The following is a 19,080-nucleotide window of genomic DNA, read 5'->3' as shown; positions in this document are numbered from 1 at the left end:
AAATCTGTTCATCTGATACAAGTAAGCAACTGTAAAAAAACCTTAAAATACCATGAAAAAGATGAAAATGACATTTTTACAAATCTGTTAACAGTAACCTTTATATTTTCTCAACCTTTCACATTTTCTGAAACTAATAATAGTGTCACTTATTTCTTGTCTTAAAAAAGTTTATATTTATTTCTAATGAAAGGCCTAAAATGTGAGTATTTTCTGTTCTTACTACAGTTTTCCTCATCTGCAAAATTTTTACCTTTAGGATACCAGGGCTTTGTTTTATTATTTCTTAAAGTTGTGCAGAGCTTTTTCTAGAATGTCCTGTCCAGCGTTCCCTTGTCAGTATCATTGTCTAAGCAGTCTAATACCTCCACATCAACAGAGGTATGTTAGACAAGGAGTTAACTGTAATTTTGTTGGCTCAACAGATATCCCAAGGGCAACAATGACAACTTGCATTATTTTTAATTAAAATCCTGAGATATTTCACAGCAGCTTTATTAAACTTTACTAAATCCTTACATTGTTGTTTTATACTATCTTTTTCTACTGTATTGAATAAAAATGACACAGCTATACTACAAAAAGATTTGACAGCAGCCCATGCAACAAATGAAAAAGAAAAACCGATGTACACTCAGTGACCACTTTATTTGGTACACCCATTGTATGTAAATATCTGATCAGTCAACTCAAAGCATAAAAACATATAGATGTGGTCAAGCGGTTCAGTTGTTGTTCAGACCAAACATCAGAATGGGGAAGAAATGTGATCTAAGTGACTTTGGTGCCAGATGGGGTGGTTTGAGTATTCAGAAACTGCTGATCCCCTGGGATGTTAATGCATAACAGTCTCCAGAGTTTACAGAGAATGGTGTGAAAAACAAAAACAAAAAAACCCACTGAGGGGCAGTTCTGTGGATGAGAATGCCTTGTTAATGAGAGGGATCAGAGGAGAATGACTAGACTGGTTTAAGCTGACAGGAAGGTGACAGTAAGTCAAATAACCACGTGTTACAACAGTGGTGTGCATCGGAACATCTCAGAATGCACAACATGTCAAACCTTGAACCTTACAGCAGCAGAAGACCCCAAACATGTACTCACTGAGTGTATTTCTGCAGGTTCCTTAGCTAGCAACTCTCTTCTGACATGCAGTTATAGCATAGTGCTCTCTTAACCTTGGCATTGTTAGGTCATTAATATTATTTTCTCTTTCAAACAGGAGGCCTTGATCTAATCCTAATGCCCGGTCTTGGTTTCGACAAACATGGTAACAGATTGGGAAGAGGGAAAGGTTACTATGACACTTACCTGGAGCGTTGTGTGACGCATCCAAAGGGCAGACCCTACACTATTGCCTTGGCCTTCAAGGAGCAGATATGTGATCTAGTGCCTATAACTGAAAGTGATAAACCAATTGATGAAGTGTTGTACGAGATGCCATGGGTGAGTCCATCAGAGCCTGTGGATTAGACAGGAAGTTCATTTTAAATAAAGGACACTAATTATCCATGAATGTTGAAAAGAATAATCACTTAATTGCAAAAATTGTTTAATTTTAATAGGAAAGCAATCTCAATTTCTGCTGATCTGTTGTGAAAAACATTGATGGTGCAGATGATAAGAAATAGAGTATACCTAAGGAATTGCTTCATAAAGCTTGAAAAATACAGAGGATTCTGATTAATTGGGCCATTGGTTAATGGGTGCAGCTGCTTATTCGGGACAACTTAAAGAACAGAATCTAGCTGTGATTCCTTTTCTTTATTTGGGACACTATAGCACTTAATTGGGCAGGAGATTGTTGCCGAACAATTTCTAAGTAGTGTCAGACACATACTGCACCGTGCCTAGAGCAAACAGTTTTTAAATAGTGTCAGTTGCGTGTGATTGTGTTCAAAAAGCAGTGATTTTGTCACTGATGGTTGGCAAGAGATAAGCAGTAAGACAATGTAGAATTGTTTTGCTCACTGTGATTTCAAGCATTCAGGGTTGGAGATGCCAGAAGCGGCGGGAGTGAAAATGAGAGGATTTCACTATTTCAACAAGTTAGGAACTATGAAGAATTTGAAGGTACTGACAATCATCTTGAATATTACAATGAAAATGAAGATTTGGAGGTTGCAATCATCGGACAGCATTGTTGAAGGCAGTCCATTATCTACATGAGCTAATTTTGTTTATTTGCGGTCAGTCAAAAGAACATGGCAATGTATGTGGAATTCCTCCGTCAATAATTATTAGAAACTAATCATACAGTTATATAGTACTATGGTAGTATTGATAGTGTTCTGATTTGTTCTGTATTTCATCTAAGTAATTTGTTAATGAGTTAAAGACTAGTTTGTCTTTTTTATACTTTTTTATTAATTTCATGAAACTTTGGCTAATAGGGGCAGCTGCTTAAGTAGATCAAAATGTACTGTTCCTGATGTGTCCCAATTAAATGGAATCAACTCTGTATTTACAGTGAAGGGCCAGAAGGGCCTACTCGGTGCTGTATGTTGAAAAATAAATAAATACATTTATATATTTTTAAATGAAGAAAATAAAATACATCTTTAATTAACATTTTAATTTAATGTTTTAAATTAATAAAAAGATTTGCTATAGCAACTTGTTCAATTATTTCTTTGTTCTAGTAAAACAAGAAAACTCATTCTTCATTGTTCTATGAAATTACACATCATGATGTTGTAAGTCTGGCTCTGGCCTCCACTTTCTGTTCCTGCACTGTTTAACACCAGTTCTACATGACAACCATATCAAGGTCTATGATGCAGATGTACTTATCAGTGGACTTGTTGGCAATGGCATTCTGGTCTGCTGCAATCCACTCCACACTTGGACCTTATGAGAGGCTAGTGCCAAAATTGCAGAGGCCCTTGGATAGATATTTAAAATAGTCTTAGCCACAGGTGAGGTGACTGAGGACTGGAGGATAACTAATGTTGCTTGGTTGTCTAATTGATTTTTGTAAGGCTTTTGACAAGGTCCCTCATAGTAGACTGGTTCAGAATGTTAGGCACAAAGAATAGATAGGTACATACTTTATTGATCCTAAAGGAAAATTACAGTGTCACAGTAGCATCACAATTGCACAGATATACAAATATTAGAAGAGAAGTAAGAAAGAATAAAAAATAAGTTACCTTAAACTGTCTAACAGAAGTGGGTAATCACTTCCCTGACTATAGCTTGACTAGAGCTTAATGGTCAAGGGTAAGGATGACCTCATATAGCGCTCTTTGGAGCAGCACAATTGTCTTAGTCTATTACTAAAAGCACTCCTCCGTTCAGGCAAGGTGGCATGCAGACGGTGAGAAACATTCTCCAGAATTACCAGGATTTTCCATGGGGTCCTTTCTTCCACCAAAGCCTCCAGTATTCCCAGATTGATTTGTATAATAGAGCCAGCTTTTCTAATCAGTTTATTGAGCCTGTTGGCATCACCTGTATTGATGCCATTTCACCAGCACAGCACCGTATAGGAGATTGTACTGGCAACGACAGCCTGGTAGAACATGTGAGAGAGAGGCCTGCTCAGTCTAAAGGACCTCGGTCTCCCCAGGAACTAGAGGCGAGTCTGGTCTTTCTTGTACACAGCCTCTGCATTGCTGCTCCATTCAAGTCTGTCATCCAGGTGTACCCCCAGGTACTTGTAGGTCCTCACCGCATCCACGTCTTCACCGTCAATAGTAACAGGGAGCAGTGCAGGCTTAGTCTTCCTGACTCCATCACCATCTCCTTTGTCTTACTGATGTTGAGCTGCAGATGCTTCAGCTTGCACCATTCAACAAAGTTCTCCACCCATCCTCCCGTCCTCCCTTTATATAATCAACTATTGCTGAGTCACCAGGGAATTTCTGCAGATGATATGATTCAGTGTTGTATCTAAAGTCCGAGTTATACAGGAAGGGGGCCAACACAGTCCCCTGTGGGACCACAGTGCTGCTTATAGCCATGTTTGACACACAGCTCTGAAGCCACACAAACTGATCTGCCAATCAGGTAGTCTATTATCCAGGATACAATGGACGTGTCAATCTACACTGACAGAGCTTTTTCACCAGCAAAGAGGGATATAGGGTGTGTTGGCAAACTGAATCCAAAATCAGTTTGGTGATAGGAGGCAGAGAGTTTAGTAAGTTATTTATTTAGAGATACAGCACAGAAAAGGTCTGCACTGCCCAGGAACCCATCTGTTTCACCCTAGTTTAATCCAGGACAATTTACAATGGTCAATTAACCTACTAACTGGTATGTCTTTGGACTGTGGGAGGAAACTGGAACACCCAGAGAAAACCAATACCGAATGAACATGCAAACTTCTTATAGACAGTATTGGAATTGAGCTCTGTACTATGACAACCCGAGCTGTAACAGCATTGCATTGGGCGTGGTGGGTGTTCTTCTGATTGGAAATCTGTAACAAGAGGTGTATCTCAGGGATCAGTGCAATGAGCATTCGTTGTTCATATACATGAATGGATGAGAATGTAGGATAAGGTGAGCAAGTTTGCAGATGACACAAAATTTGGTGGAGTCATTGAGAAGATAGCTGTCTAAGGACACAGAGGGACATGGACCATCTGAGCAGTTGAATGGAGCAATGGCAGATTGAATTTAATCCAGACAAGTTTGAAATAGTGCATTTGGGAGGGGTGGGGAGGGAGGGTTACATTCTGATAGGACACATAGTGTAAATGGCAGGGACCGTAAGAGAGTTGATAAACAGAGAAATCTTGGGTCTATGGCTTCCTGAAAGTGGTGACGTGAATAGAGTAGCAAGAAAGTCTTTTGGAATGCTTGCCTTTATAGGCTGAGGCATTGAGCATGAGTTGTTGCCCGATAGTAGCACAGTTCTGGTCACCACACTAAAGGAAGGCTGCAACAGAGAGAGCGCGGAAGAGACTCCCCAGCATGTGGCCTGGATTGGAGGACTGTTATAGGGAGGGATTAGATAGAGTGGGTTTATTAACATTAGAACACTGGAGGCTGACATTATAGATGTTTATAAAATAATAAGGAGCATAGTAAGGTAGTTTTACCAAGGCTGGAGAGTAGGGTACAGGCTTCAGGTGAGAGTGGAAAAATTTAAAGGGGATTTGAGAGGTAAATTTTTCACATAGAGGGTGCTGATTATCTGGAACGAGCTACTTGACTAGATAGTGGGCACAGAGACTAAAAATTAGGTTGTTTATATGGTGTTTGGACAGGTACTTAGATAAGAAAGAATGGTTCTTAAAGTGGAAGATGGGATTAATGTAGGAGGATATGGTCAGCGTGGATGAGATGTGCTGATAAGTTCTGCTTCTGTGCTATGATTCCCGCCTGTGGCTTCCACCTTGGCTTCATCAGACACCTCAAAGCCCATAACACGAGAGAGTAAGCCTGTTCTCCTGCCGACTCTGAGAAACTGACTGAGAAGATGGAGATTGCTGAGGTGGAGGTGGGATGAACTTGGAAATGAGGAAAAACTTAGCATGAGAGAGAGAGACAGAAGCACTTTTAGGGCTTTGCTTTAACGGCAATCCATCACTTTGTTTCCTTTTGTCATGGCTTTTGTGTACAATGTCAGAAACCTGTAGCTGCCAAGCAGCCAGGAATAAAGGTCCTCTCAGCTACCAACTGTGTGCTCATTGAGATGGGGCATGTGGCTACACAAACAGGGTGATTGTCGAAGGGGAGAGACAATTTGTTTTCTGGTCTGCAATTGATAAAATGTCCTGTACGTAAAGTGGTTTAGGTCTTTTCCATGTGAATGACATCTAGATGTGCTTTGTCAGGAAGAAATGCTGGAATTTAAACCGTTTTTCTACCCCTTTTTATCTAACTGATCATTTGCTGTAACTGCAAAATATATAGTTATAACGTTAAATGGAGTGTGACAGTGGCACATAACACCAGTACTTCAGTTCCTGTGTGAAGGATACTGACCACCAGCAGTATCGTACGCATTGTGTGCCTTAGGATCCAACCGCCACATTAGAATTGGACCTTAGCTGGAAACAAAAAAGTTTCCTGCTGAGCCACTCATGCAGAGGCCAAGAATAGAAGGGGAGGATTTTAAAGGTCCCACTGTCACTGTGCTACTGTGTGTATGTAATTTTAGTTGAACACCCTCCGAGTTATATTTGGTGAACTTTTGTCAATTGCATATGTTCCAATAACCAAAAACTTATGTTCCTTCCCCAGTTCATCAGCAAGCTGTCTGGTTAACAAGCTATTCTCAACTTGGCACAGTTTTGTATAATTTATTATTCTTTCTAACTTATCTACATATCATAGACCTGTACACATCGCATACACAGCATAAGTTCTTTACAATCTTGCTCTCCTCCTATTTAACATTCATAAAGGGGCTGCAGCAGAAGTAACAGTCATTGATCCAGATTTTCTCTCATTGTGTTCCCTACGCTCCGCAGGGTATGACGCTAATGCTTTACAACAGCATGTTGACACAGCATGAATTTTAATTTCTTTCTTTAGCAGTGCAGCAGGCACTTCCAGAACACTGAATGGGACTGAAGGAGGGCTCGTTACAACTGAACATTGTACACGGGATACTAGAGAGGAACTACAACACAATACACTGAGCACTGTATTGAACATTATAAAGTGTGCACCATGTACTGAATGAGAGCTAAACCTTTCCCATCAATTCTACCCTCCATATTCGATCAACTATGCACTGGGGGCGATTTACAGTGACTAATTAATCTAACCATATTTGCACATATTCCCTGCATTTGCACGGTTCCCTGCATTTCCCTTGGAGTTACATTGTAATGACCATGTCTTTACATGGGCAGAATCCATGTTATGATCTGGGGAACAGATGTCTGTGGGGGTCCCTGGTGGGTAGAAATTGTAACCTTGTGGGGGCTGCTCTGTTCTGCTTGAAAGCCCTCCAGACAGGGCTGTCTCACTGTGTTTGCTTACACAGCAAGATGAAAGCTCCCATCAGATAGTCCAAACTGCGGATACTAGTGAAAGAATTGATTGAGGCTGCGACCAAAAGCCTGACTATTTTAGAGGAGATCCTGAGGTTGGACAGGCTCAATAGGATAAACTTGCTCCGACTGTGGATGTTATCAAGTTGTTCTTAAAGAACTGAAAGGAAAAAAGAAAATATAATACATATAAATATAATACATTGTCTGCTGGTTCCCATTTCTGCAATCGAGCTACTGTAAACTATACCCACCATGGGTGTTCTATCTATGTTCTATGACTGCATCCTCGTGTTGATCAGTGACAAACCTATCTTCATCAGTACTACAAAGAATGAGCTCACCCTGGAATTTTTCAAAACCTTTGACATAATTAGTGTCCAGTCCAAGTGAAGCTGATGGGGAAATCCCCAGATCCTGCAAATTCACCAACCAATAGGTTCCACAGCCTTCAAAAACCACTAACCAAGAGTGCCCACTCAACAAAAATAAATCTAGCTTACTGTTGAAATTCCAATTACCAACCAGTATCTTACATCCCCCCATCATACCTGATCACTCCACCCTATGTAATAAGCTCCCATCCTTCCTTCTCCACAAACCACAAACCAGCCTATCCCACATACAGCGTTCCCTCTACAAAGCCCCCAAGTTTACTTACTCTCCACCACACCGCATACTCAGCCATCCCTTCATTACCCTTCCATCCTACGTTCCCACACTTGCAGCTGGAGCTTCCTGCGGAAGTTTGTTCCAAGTTTCTCTGTATCCATCATAGACAGTCCTTTTCATACAGGAAAGTCAGATTACTCTTCAGCCTCCTCCACTCAAGGAATATATCACATTTATTTACCCTGTCATCATAATTTACCACTTTAACCTTATTTAGTATTCTAGTGAATCTGAAGAGCATTCTCTGCAAGGCCAAAATAGGTTCCCTGATGTTGGTTCCTAGAACAGTATACAGATCTCCAGAGAAAATATTTCTGGAAACAGCCAACAGATCACATAGTAACTGTGGGAAAACAAACAGTGACTAAATTTCAAGTTGATGACATTTTATCAGACTTTCAATGAACAAACAAGGCTCCAGAGGTGGACTGATAAAGACTCCACATATTTGAACTGTGACTTCCTCCCCTTTGCATTCCAGCCCACTTGAGGTAAAAGCCAACAGGTTGCTAACCTTCTGCTTTCTTCAACTGTCTGTTAGTTTTAATGATTTGTATTTTGGTCTCATAGAGTTGTACAGTTTGGAAACAGACTCTTCAGCCCAAGTGGTTCATGTCGATCAAGATTCCCATCTAAGCTTGTCTTGGCTCATATCCCTCCAAACATTTCCTATCTGTGTACCTGTCCAAGTAACTTCTAAACATTAATGTATCTGCCTTAAGCATTTCTTCTGGCAGCTCTTTCCATATATAGACCACCTACCCAGTGAAAAAGTTACCCCTCATGTTCCTAATCAATTTTTCCACCTTCCCCTATTCCCAAATGTTTCACTGCTCTACAGTACTTGCATTCTCTGCATGTTCTGGACGGAAATAAGGACAATGCTAGATCAGTTGTGCCAGAACCCTGTGCCACTTCTGTGGCCACACTTTTTGCTTCATAGATTCAGGGATTGTCATGGAATCACTGCTGCAGACCAGGCAGAAACGGCATCTTAGTCTCAGGTGGCTGATCCTGAGACCTTGCTCGAAATCACTCAGATACCTTTTTCACAAACATGAGAAGACCTGCAGATGCAGGAAATCCAAAGCAGCACACACAAAATGCTGGAGGAGCTCAGCAGGCCAGGCAGCACCTATGGAAAAGAGTCAGTGTTGACATTTCAGGCCAAGACCCTTCATCTGGACTGGAAAGAAAGAGGAGAAAGAATGAGAAGGTGGAGGGAGAGGAGGAAGAAGTACAAGGTGGTAGGTGATATGTGAAACTGGAAGAGAGGGAGGAGATGAAGTAAAGAGCTGGTGAAAGAGGTAACGGGTTGGAGAAGGGGGACTCTGATAGGAGAGGACAGAAGGCCATGGAAATAAGGGAAGGGGTGGAGCACCAGAAGGATGTGATAGGCAGATAAGGAGATAAGGTGAGAGAAGGAAATGGGAACGGGAAATGGTAAAGGAGAGGGGAGGGGGCAATTACAGGAAGTTCGAGAAATTGATGTTCATGCCATCAGATTGGAGGCTACCCAGATGGAATATAAGGTGTTGTTCCTCCAACCCAAGTGTGGCCTCATTGCAGCAGAAGAAGAGGCCATGGATTGACATGTTGGACTGGGAATGGGAAGTAGAATTGAAATCGGTGGCTATCAGGAGATGCTGGTGGACGGAAAAAGATACTTCTTTGTCAGGTCATCAAGGAATGTCTAACTTTTCACGTTTCTTACAATCAAGAGGCATTTAAAACAGTTGAAATAGATTTAAGTAATGAAAAGATGACCATATTAAAAATGAAATAAAATACAATAAGGCTACTTTGGTGCCTAAAGCAAGAGGGAATAGATTTAAGATGACAAGGTTCACAGGGGCATTTGAGAAAGGACCTTTTCACCCAGAGTGTGTTTGCAGTCTGGAGCACACTGCCTGAAAAGTTGGAGGCAGGTACTCCCACACATTTAAGAAGTGTCTGGATGCACAGAGGCAGCAGTCCGTAATATCTGCAAACATACTGCAGCATCTCACCAACACTTCTTAAGACAGCACCTTCCAAACCTTCTACCAGTTAGAAGGACACGGGCAGCAAAAAATGGGAACCTGGAAGCTTCCCTTTAGACATGCATCATCCTGTCTTGGAGATATTTCACCGTCATTGGGTCAAAATTCTGGAGGTTTATCCATAACATTTTAAGGAATGCAGTGGTTCACTAGCACCTCTCAAAGCCAATTAAGATGGATAATTAAATGCTGGCTCATCCTATGAAGCCCACATCTCTTGAATAATTACAACGAGGATTTGAATTGCCAAGCCATAGAAGGCTATGGACAAAATCCTGGTAAATGGAAGTGATATAGACAGAAACTTGAAGGCTAACATGGACGTGGTTGGCTGAAGTGCTGAAGTGCCTGTTTCTATGTTGCTTCATTCGATGCTTCATAAGTACATGTTTACATGATAGAGATTAATTAAAAACATGAAGATTAAGTAAAATAAAAAAAACCCTAAGAGCATACAACTTATTTACACTTGCCTTTGACCCTATTCTCATGAGTGTGTGACACACTGCATAGACTAACATGCCTGTGGTAGAGTGAGGGGTGGAATGTTATTTGTCTCTTAGCACATCTGAGTCCCTCCTCTCCACCAAATGTCAATCATCCCGGCAGACTGAGCAGTCAAGTTTGCCAGCACCTGACCTCCTGACATCCCGTTTGTGTAGTTGAAATTTAGAGTTATAGGAAATTGCAGTTTACAAAATCAAAGGGGAATTGACAATCAATTTATTATAATGTATTCTGTAGCAAAGTTAGTGAAGATGATTTAGCTGCCATTTTGTAGACACAGGCATAAAAACTAAGCCAACCAAGCATCATTGTTATGGGATTATTTGGGATCATTGTCCCAAATAATCTCTCAATAGTACAATTACACATTATTATGGTTAACTTGCTATAACTCTGGCCATAGCAGAGGCCTAAGATACTGACAATTCCATCAGTTACATGCACTGCCAGGGTAGCACAGTGACATAGCAGGTACCTCACAGGTCCATTGACTTGGCTTTGATCCTGACCCCAGTGCTGCTGGCGTGGAGTTTGCATGTTCTCCCCATGACCATATGGGTTACCTCTGTGTGCTTTCATTTCTTCCCAGGTCTCCAAGATTGATCAATTGGCCACTGTAAGTTGTCCCTGGTGTAAGTGGATGGCAGGAGGATCATTGGCGAGTTCATAGGCGTGTGACAGAGGAGAGGTTACATGGAAATGAGTTGGGAATTGGGATTGATGGGTTGCTATAGTATTCATATAGATCTAATGGGCCAAATAGCCTCTATATTACATGGAAGTATGAAATCCAGCTGGAAGACACATCTATGTTCCAACTATATCCCATGCATTCTTTCTGCTTATCCATCCTTTGCATCCCATCAACTTTCAATCGAGGGTTTCTGTGAAGTTTGTGCGTAAGAAATGCTGAGCTATATAGTTGCACTGATATCATTGAAAGGAATGTGCCAATTAGCCACATAGCCTGTGTGGCTGCGTTGGTGCTAGGGTTGTGTCTTTAACGTTGGGCTTCAGTGGACCGAGCATTAGAAGTCATGTTCTGGAGAGGGAGCAATGAAATGAGGTCTTTGTCAGTGATACTAGTTAGTTATTTTGCAGTGAGGTTTTCTCTTGCAAGGATAGGCATGTACCCATAAGCACATCAGTTTAGTTCATGCATAAATAATGTGTACTGTAACTCAAAAGGATTTCTTATTTTGAAACATATAATTAATTATATTTTCAAAACATAATTCTGTACTACATCAAAACTTGTTTTTGCAAATATGTGGATACACATGGACTCAAGCAACCACAATGAAAAATCGAGTACCTGAAGCATCAGAAAGCTGTGAGAAGCATGTTTCTCAGTTCCTAATCTATTCACCTTGTAAGGTGAAAATTGGGTGACTTCAGCAATGCTTGCTGGATAAGAAAAGCAATGGATTTAGAGCCTGTCCTTACAGTTTGCCATTGCTATATTAAACCAGTTTAGGTGTGTTCATTTTGCTGGACTGAGTAAGTTGTCATTGGTGAAAGAAAGTGCCACATAGTGCTGTAGTTTCCTCCTCAAATTCAATTGATCGCCTTGGTCACATTTTAAGCAGTTATGTTTGCCATGGAAAGTCTGTGTGCCTCACTGAGCCTTGGCTCCTTCTGGTCTGTTAGACCAACTGTAAACCCTTCATCTATGAAGCTACCCTTCTCCTAATAATTCATACTTTCTTTGAAGAGTTTCCAAGAATACCTGGGACACTTTCCTTGTGGAAGGAGCCAGACAACTATTTCTGTTGTGTTGAAATACAAGAAGCTGGCTATTGATTCTGAGTGCTCCCCTTTGGCTCCCAATGGGTGCTTGGGGACACTTCCTGGGAGTCCCAAAACTCTCCTGCAATTCTTGCCCATTCATGGGATTAGCAACTTGTATGATCACTGACAGCAAAGGGTTAAAAAGGGGCAGGATTTGGAAATAAAGATAAATGAGCTCATAGGGACCGGTTCTCTTCACAAGCCAATCCAGAACATTTCCTTTGTGCCTCCCAATCTCAATTTTCCCAGTCTCAGAGTCACCTGCCCAGTGAATCCCACCTCTCTCATTAACTTGAACTGGGCTCATCAGCTGGAAGAAGCAGAAAGAGGAACAGTTTGTCCCAAGGGTCTGTCTGTTCCCCTACAGATAACAGATCACACATCCTGGAGGAGGCATGGAGCTGTGCTGTTGGGAAGGCCTGCGAGAGGTTGCAGAGATTCCCCAGGATGGTCCCATGTCTGACGATTATGTCAATCCTGGCTCTTCGAGCAACTCTCCCACATATCTGTTCACTCTCTGTCACCCTGAATACTTTTCTTTTTCAACCCCATTTTGAAAGTTATCTTGCTGGACTGGACAAACCGGGTCATTCTTTACAGGCCATAAATGCTGAAAGGAAGGTTAAACACAGATAAACTGTGCGACTCTTTCATGGACAGGATTGTTTCTAAGAGTGAAGGTTCCAGGCTAAGTGGAGCAGAAAACAGTTGGCGTAGCATGTACCTATTTGATTGTGACTGCTGTTTCAAGACACCTCACTCACAGAATAATAACCCTTGCACCTACCCTCTTAGGCCTCAGGAATCTTTTATGTTTCAACGAGGTCACCTTTTGTTCTGCTAAACCTGTCTGCTTATTGCCTCCTTATCCTGGGAATCAATTTGCTGAAACTTTGTTGTAGCCCCTCAGCAGCAATCATTTAATACCCGAGGAAGGGAGACCAGATCTATACACAATAGTCTGGGTACCAAATCTGCCGGCTGTATATAACTGGAGTAAGACATCTCTAAATCCTACTGCACGGCAGCAGTGTTGTTTAGAACATGCTGGTCAGATGTAGGTACATCTTTTCTTGCCCCCTCCACCCCCATCCCCAAGTCCAGGTTGTTGTGTAACACCCTGAGCTGAGGACACATGTGCAGCTTGTGTCTGTCCTCTCAGCTTTACCCCAATCACGCCATGGCTGGAGCATCAGTAAGACCCGATCACTTGGGTGGAATTCAAAGTTCAAAGTAAATTTATTATCAAAATACATATATGTCACAATATACAACCCCAAGGTTCATTATCTTGCAGGCAATCACAGTAAATACAAGAAATACAATAGAATCAGGGAACGAGCACATCCAGCAGGATGGACAAACAGCCAATGTGCAAAAATCAACAAACAGCAAATACAAAATTCAAATAAACAAATAAATAAACAATAAATATTGCGAACATGAGATAAAGAGTCCTTGATAGTGAGTTAATAGGTTGTGGGAACAGTTCAGTGATAGGGCAAGAGAAGGTATCCATGCTGGTTCAGGAGCCTGATGGTTGAGGGGTAATAACTGTTCCTGAACCTGGTGATGTGGCTCATGCGGCTCCTGTACAGTAAGCAGAGCCTGGATGGTGGGATGCTGCTTTCCTGTGACAGCACTCTGTGTAGATGCGCTCAGTCGCGGGGAGGTCTTTACCATCTATAAAAGGAGAAGTTAAAGTAAGTGGCTTTTCCCCATTTCTTCTATTTCAATTAATTTTAATGTTTTAATTAATAAATTGAGATTATAAATTATTTTGTAAAGGTTTTTGAAATCTTAAGTATTTTAGAAATTATTTCCATTTGTTTTAGCTTTATCTCATCATCAGATATATTATTGAAACTAGCATTGGTTTACTATTGTCATATGAACCAAGATACAGTGAAAAGCTTGTCTTGCAGACTGTTGATACAGGTGAAATCATTACATAGTACACTGAGGCACAACAAGCTAAAATAATGCAGAATAAAGTGCAAAAGCTACATAGGAAGTGCAATGCCAGTAAACAATGAAGTGCCAGATCATAACCAACATAACTAGGCATGACAACCCGCCTCAGAGCACTGAAATGTTACGTTTATCCAGTTATGTTATATGGCTCAGAACGTTGGACAGTATCTAGTAACATGAGGAAACAAATTGAAGCAGCAGAGATGTGGTTTTTGCGGAGGATGCAAAGAATATCATGGATGAAACAAATATGAGAATGTCATGAACACAGCAAGCACGAAAAGAGAAATAATGTATGAGATCATGAAAAGGCAATGTAACTTCATTGGACATGTGATTGGGAAAGAGGAGTTAGAATGCACGGTAATTATGGGAAAGATTGAAGGGAAGAAAGCAAGAGGAAGGCAAAGATAAATGATGATGGAGACAGCAGACAGAGAACTGGAAATGAATACTAATGAATTGATCCACTTGACCCGAAACAGGAGTGTGTGGGCCATGGTAGTCAAAGCTCAAACTGGGCACGGTACCTGATGATGATGATGATGATGATGCCAGATCATAATGAGGTATCTTGTGAGGTCAAGAGTCCATCTTATCATTCAGTAATGAAAAGTGGATAATAGCATTGATGTATGAGCTATCAGAAGGCTATCAGGGTGTTGTGCAGCTGACCTCAGCATCTGCTGCCCATGGCTCTCTGTCTAGTAGGGGTGAGACAGCCAGGTCCTTGAGAGTTGCGTGGCCATTCACTGATGCCTACTTAGTGATAAACCTAAACCTCAGGGATGCACCTTCCACTGAAGTGGCCGCAATTTGCACTTTTATTGCACCTCACATAAAGAATAGCCTGACCCAGATACCTTCACCTTGCCTAAGCACTGGGGGATGATGTTCCATCTTGTACACCCCTGTATTGACCTTCAAACTAGTTGTCAATGAGAGAGACATCAAAATGGTGTCAATAGTCAAAATCCATGAAGTAATCCTGCTCACTCTTCTACAGAAATGTCTCACTCAGATTCTGTGTAAATTAAAAGAAAGATTTGTACAGCAGAGTAAATCTCTTTCTCATTAAGGTTGCATACACATGATGACTATACTGAGGTGGTAGTAATCACATTAGTGACAGATTAATGGACTCCTGCAAAAGTTAAAACGACCTGTGTGCCAATTCAATTAATACAGAAAATCTGAACTGTTGGCTGTGATCTGACTGCCTTTGAAAGTGTGCTCAGGGTAAGTACAACATCTAGCATTGAATTTCATTTGTAGGAGTAAAGTTTACAACCTGCTCCTGATCAGACAGCTGTATCACAAAGCAATGTGGCCTGAAAATACTTCGTCCTCAATTGGGAAAGGAGGTAATTACACGGTTCTCTCACTGCTTTTGGTGTAACTTTGCAAGTCTGGCATAAATTTAAACATGAGTTATGTCTTGTTTGTTTATGGAAAGATCATAGTGGGCTGACTAAATCACTTTAACTCTGACCTTGATAAGAGAACAGGTTCAAACCAAGTGGTGGACACTACTTTACAGCCAATTTGTAGTTGCTAATTTGTTCCTTCTGGAAAGTGGCTGAGCATAAATCAACAATAACAAGTGACATTTTGCAAATGTTATCTGTGTAACAAGTCAATTGAAAATATGAAATATATTCTTTTGTTCCGACTAATATGGGAAAGGCAAATTGTCGAAGCATTAGTGACAGGTTGGGAGTTCTGTGCAATCAATTAGTAAACAGAGTTTATGATCTGATATGCAGCTTTGCATTAAATCAACCAAGTGAGATTTCATGTTGACCAGGGCAAGAAAGACAAAACTATACCCATGGATTTAATACTAATGAATGGAGTTGTGCAAATCCATTCTATAGTAACATTTTTTTCTTTGCATTTTTAAAAAATATTCATTTTTGGTGTCTGTATCTCCCACATTCACAAGGCCACCATTTGTTATCTAATTCCCCTAGATGATTTAGCGATGAGCCACCAAGAAGGCTGCTCTGGTGAGTGAGCTCCCACAGTACTGTTTCAGAGAGAGTTCCACGATTTTGAACCAGTGATGATGAAGGCACTGATGCTATATAGGTAGAACTTAGAAATATGACAGGGTGACGTGGAAACCAAGGGAAGAAATTTCAGGCAGCGGTGTCTGCTCTATGAGACATTGGTGATATCTTTCCAAGTCGAGATGGTGGAGGGGAACTTGCATGAGGTGGTGGTCCATGCACCTATTATTGTCATGGTCCGGTCCGTGAACTCCGCATTCTGGTTCACGATCCGGTCCATCGATGCCTTATTCTGGGTTTTCTTGTTTTCCCTTATTCCATTGGGTGCCTTATTTGAGGCACCTGATTCTTGTTTTGGGCTGGAACATAAATACCTCTCAAACCAAGGATTCCTTTCTGGACTGTTCCCTTCCCCTTCCTTCTGAAGCCTCGCCTGCATCCTCGTCAAGTTCAACTGCCGGAGTGAGCCCAGAGCCTTGCCATGCCAAGATAAGGATCTATCTATCGCTGAGTTTGGAACTATCTCTTTGTGTCCCCATGTTTTGTGTCCGTGTCAAAGAAGAGTCCCAGCCCTAGGTCCTGTTCCCTAGGAGGGGTCCTGACTCTGTGTAAAGTCCTGGCCCTAAGTCCTGTTCCCAAGGAAGGGTCCCAGCTCTGTGTTCTGTGTTCCTGTGTTCCAGTTTCTAGGTGCCATGTTCCAGTCCTGTCCAAGTCAAGGCTTTGTGTTCTCGTCCTGTCCGTGTGCCTCGTCCAGTCTAGGAGTCTCTCGTCCAGTCCAGGAGTCCCACGGCAGTTTACCTCGGCAATTCCCTTGGCAAGTGTCCTAGAAAGGGTCCCGGCCCTGCGTCCAAGAAAGGGTCTCGGCACTGTGTGCTAGAAAGGGTCCCAGTCCTGCGTCCAAGAAAGGGTCCTGGCGCTGCGTCCTAGAAAGGGTCCCGGTCCTGCGCTCCAAGGAGGAGTCCTGGCTCTGTACCCTAGAGCCTAACCCAGCCAAGTCCAAGAGCCAAGCCAAATCTAGTTCAAGAGCCACGTCCTGTCCTGGAGATTCTTCGCCCAGCCCAGGAGTTCCTAGCCCAGCCCAGTGCTGGAGATTCCTCGCCCTATGCTGGAGATTCCTCACCCAGCCCAGGAATACTTCGCCCAGCCCAGTGCTGGAGTTCCCTCATCCTCTCCTGGAGTCTCTCGTCCTGTCCAAGCCACGTCCAAGGACCTTGTCCTGTCCAAGTCAAGGCTTTGTGTTCTCGTTCTCGTCCTGCCCATGTGCCTTGTTCTATGCAGGAGTTCCACGTTCAGTCCTGTAGCCATGTCTCGTCCTCACCTGGATCCGGGGTCCAAGCCCGAGTCAAGACGCAGGTTCCGGGTCCCTGTCCAGTCTCTGGCTCAGAGTCCTAGCCCAGGCTCCTAGTTCCAAGTTCCTTGTCCTGGTCTCGCTTTCCTAGTCTTAGTCCTAGCCCAAGCCCGGTGTCCTTGTCTCGCTCAGGGCCTGTGTTCATGTCCAGCATCGTTCCTTCCTGACTCCCCTTGCTTTCTTGATAAACCTTGTCCTGTTCCTAGTACTTCAATGTCTGTGTCTTACATTTGGGTCCTCTCCCAACACTCCCTTGCGACAATTATCCCTATCCTCTTTGGGAGATGTTGTGGGTTTAGGGGATGCTGCCAGAGTAGCATGGGAGAGTAACTTCAGACCTTCTTGCAGATGGTACAGACTGCAGCCACAGGATGCTGGTGCTGGAGGGAATGAATACTTAGGATGGTGGGCAGAGTGCCAATCAGGCAAACTGACTTATCCTGGATGATATTCAGTTTCTTGAGAGTTGTTGAAGCTTCCTTTTTAGCCATAGTATTTACGTGGCTGGTACGGTAGAGTTTCAGGTCAGTAGTGACCCTCAGGGGAAGTGAGTGATGGTAATGCCATTGTACCTCAAGCCTAGGTTGTTAAATACTTTTGTGTTGGAGACGGATTTTACTTGGAACTTATCTGATACATTTCTTGCCCCTAATTCGCCCAATCCAGAATATTGCCTTGGTCTTGCTGCCTGCAGGCATGGGCTGCTTCATGTGTGGAGGAACAGTTATCAGTGAACACCCCTACTCCTTACCTTAAGATGGAAGGAGGGTCAATGATGAAGCAGCTGAAGATGGTTGAGCCTTAGTCACTGTCTTGTGGAACTCTTCAGTGATGTCCTGGAACTGGGATGATCGACCCCTAGCAGCCACAACCATCTTTGTTGGGGACAACCGATGTGAATGAGATGATATCCTCCAGTGCAGTACTAGGGCCGCAGTGCACCATCAAGTCTGCACTGAATCCAGTGTAGTCTTTTTGTAATATCTCTCTATCCAGTGAATGGGAAATAAGATAGAAACATAGAAACATAGAAAAGAGGTGCAGGAGTAGGCCATTTGGCCCCTGCACCGCCATTCAGTATGATCATGGCTGATCATCCAACTCAGAACCCTGTACCAGCCTTCCCTCCATACCCCCTGATCCCTTTAGCCACAAGGGCCATATCTAACTCCCTCTTAAATATGGCCAATGAACTGGCCTCAACTGTTTCCTGTGGCAGAGAATTCCACAGATTCACCACTCTCTGTGTGAAGAAGTTTTTCCTCATTTCAGTCCTAAAAGGCTTCCCCTTTATCCTCAAACTGTGACCCCTCGTTCTGGACTTCTCCAACATCGGGAACAATCTTCCTGCATCTAGCCTGTCCAATCCCTTTAGGATTTTATATGTTTCAATAAGATCCCCCCTCAATCTTCTAAATTCCAACGAGTATAAGCCTGGTCGATCCAGTCTTTCATCATATGAAAATCCTGCCATCCCAGGAATCAATCTGGTGAACCTTCTTTGTACTCCCTCTATGGCAAGAATGTCTTTCCTCAGATTAGGGGACCAAAACTGCACACAATACTCCAGGTGTGGTCTCACCAAGGCCTTGTACAACTGCAGTAGTACCTCCCTGCTCCTGTACTCCAATCCGCTTGCTATGAATGCCAGCATACCATTCGCCTTTTTCACCGCCTGCTGTACCTGCATGCCCACTTTCAATGACTGGTGTATAATGACACCCAGGTCTCGTTGCACCTCCCCTTTCCCTAATTGGCCACCATTCAGATAATTATCT

The 19,080-nt window shown here is 42.5% G+C and overlaps 1 protein-coding gene across 3 annotated transcripts in view; it reads left to right on the top strand.

Moving 5' to 3' along the window:
- Window positions 1-19,080, top strand: part of mthfs (5,10-methenyltetrahydrofolate synthetase (5-formyltetrahydrofolate cyclo-ligase)) — a 105,486-nt gene that overhangs the window by 56,034 nt on the left and 30,372 nt on the right. For 2 of the 3 annotated variants that reach the window (XM_072278388.1, XM_072278386.1), the window contains exon 3: window positions 1,223-2,612. The exons of the other annotated variant lie outside the window; for it this stretch is intronic. In XM_072278388.1, the coding sequence (XP_072134489.1) occupies window positions 1,223-1,473 (251 nt within the window). In that variant the 3' untranslated portion in view covers window positions 1,474-2,612. Of the gene's footprint in view, window positions 1-1,222; window positions 2,613-19,080 lie in introns of those variants that run through there. 3 annotated transcript variants of the gene reach the window in all.

This window comes from Mobula birostris, chromosome 14 (assembly GCF_030028105.1).
Source record: "Mobula birostris isolate sMobBir1 chromosome 14, sMobBir1.hap1, whole genome shotgun sequence".
Classification (NCBI taxonomy): Eukaryota; Metazoa; Chordata; class Chondrichthyes; order Myliobatiformes; family Myliobatidae; genus Mobula; species Mobula birostris.
Note: the sequence above shows the minus strand (reverse complement) of the source record. Positions and strands in the feature narration are given on the sequence as shown.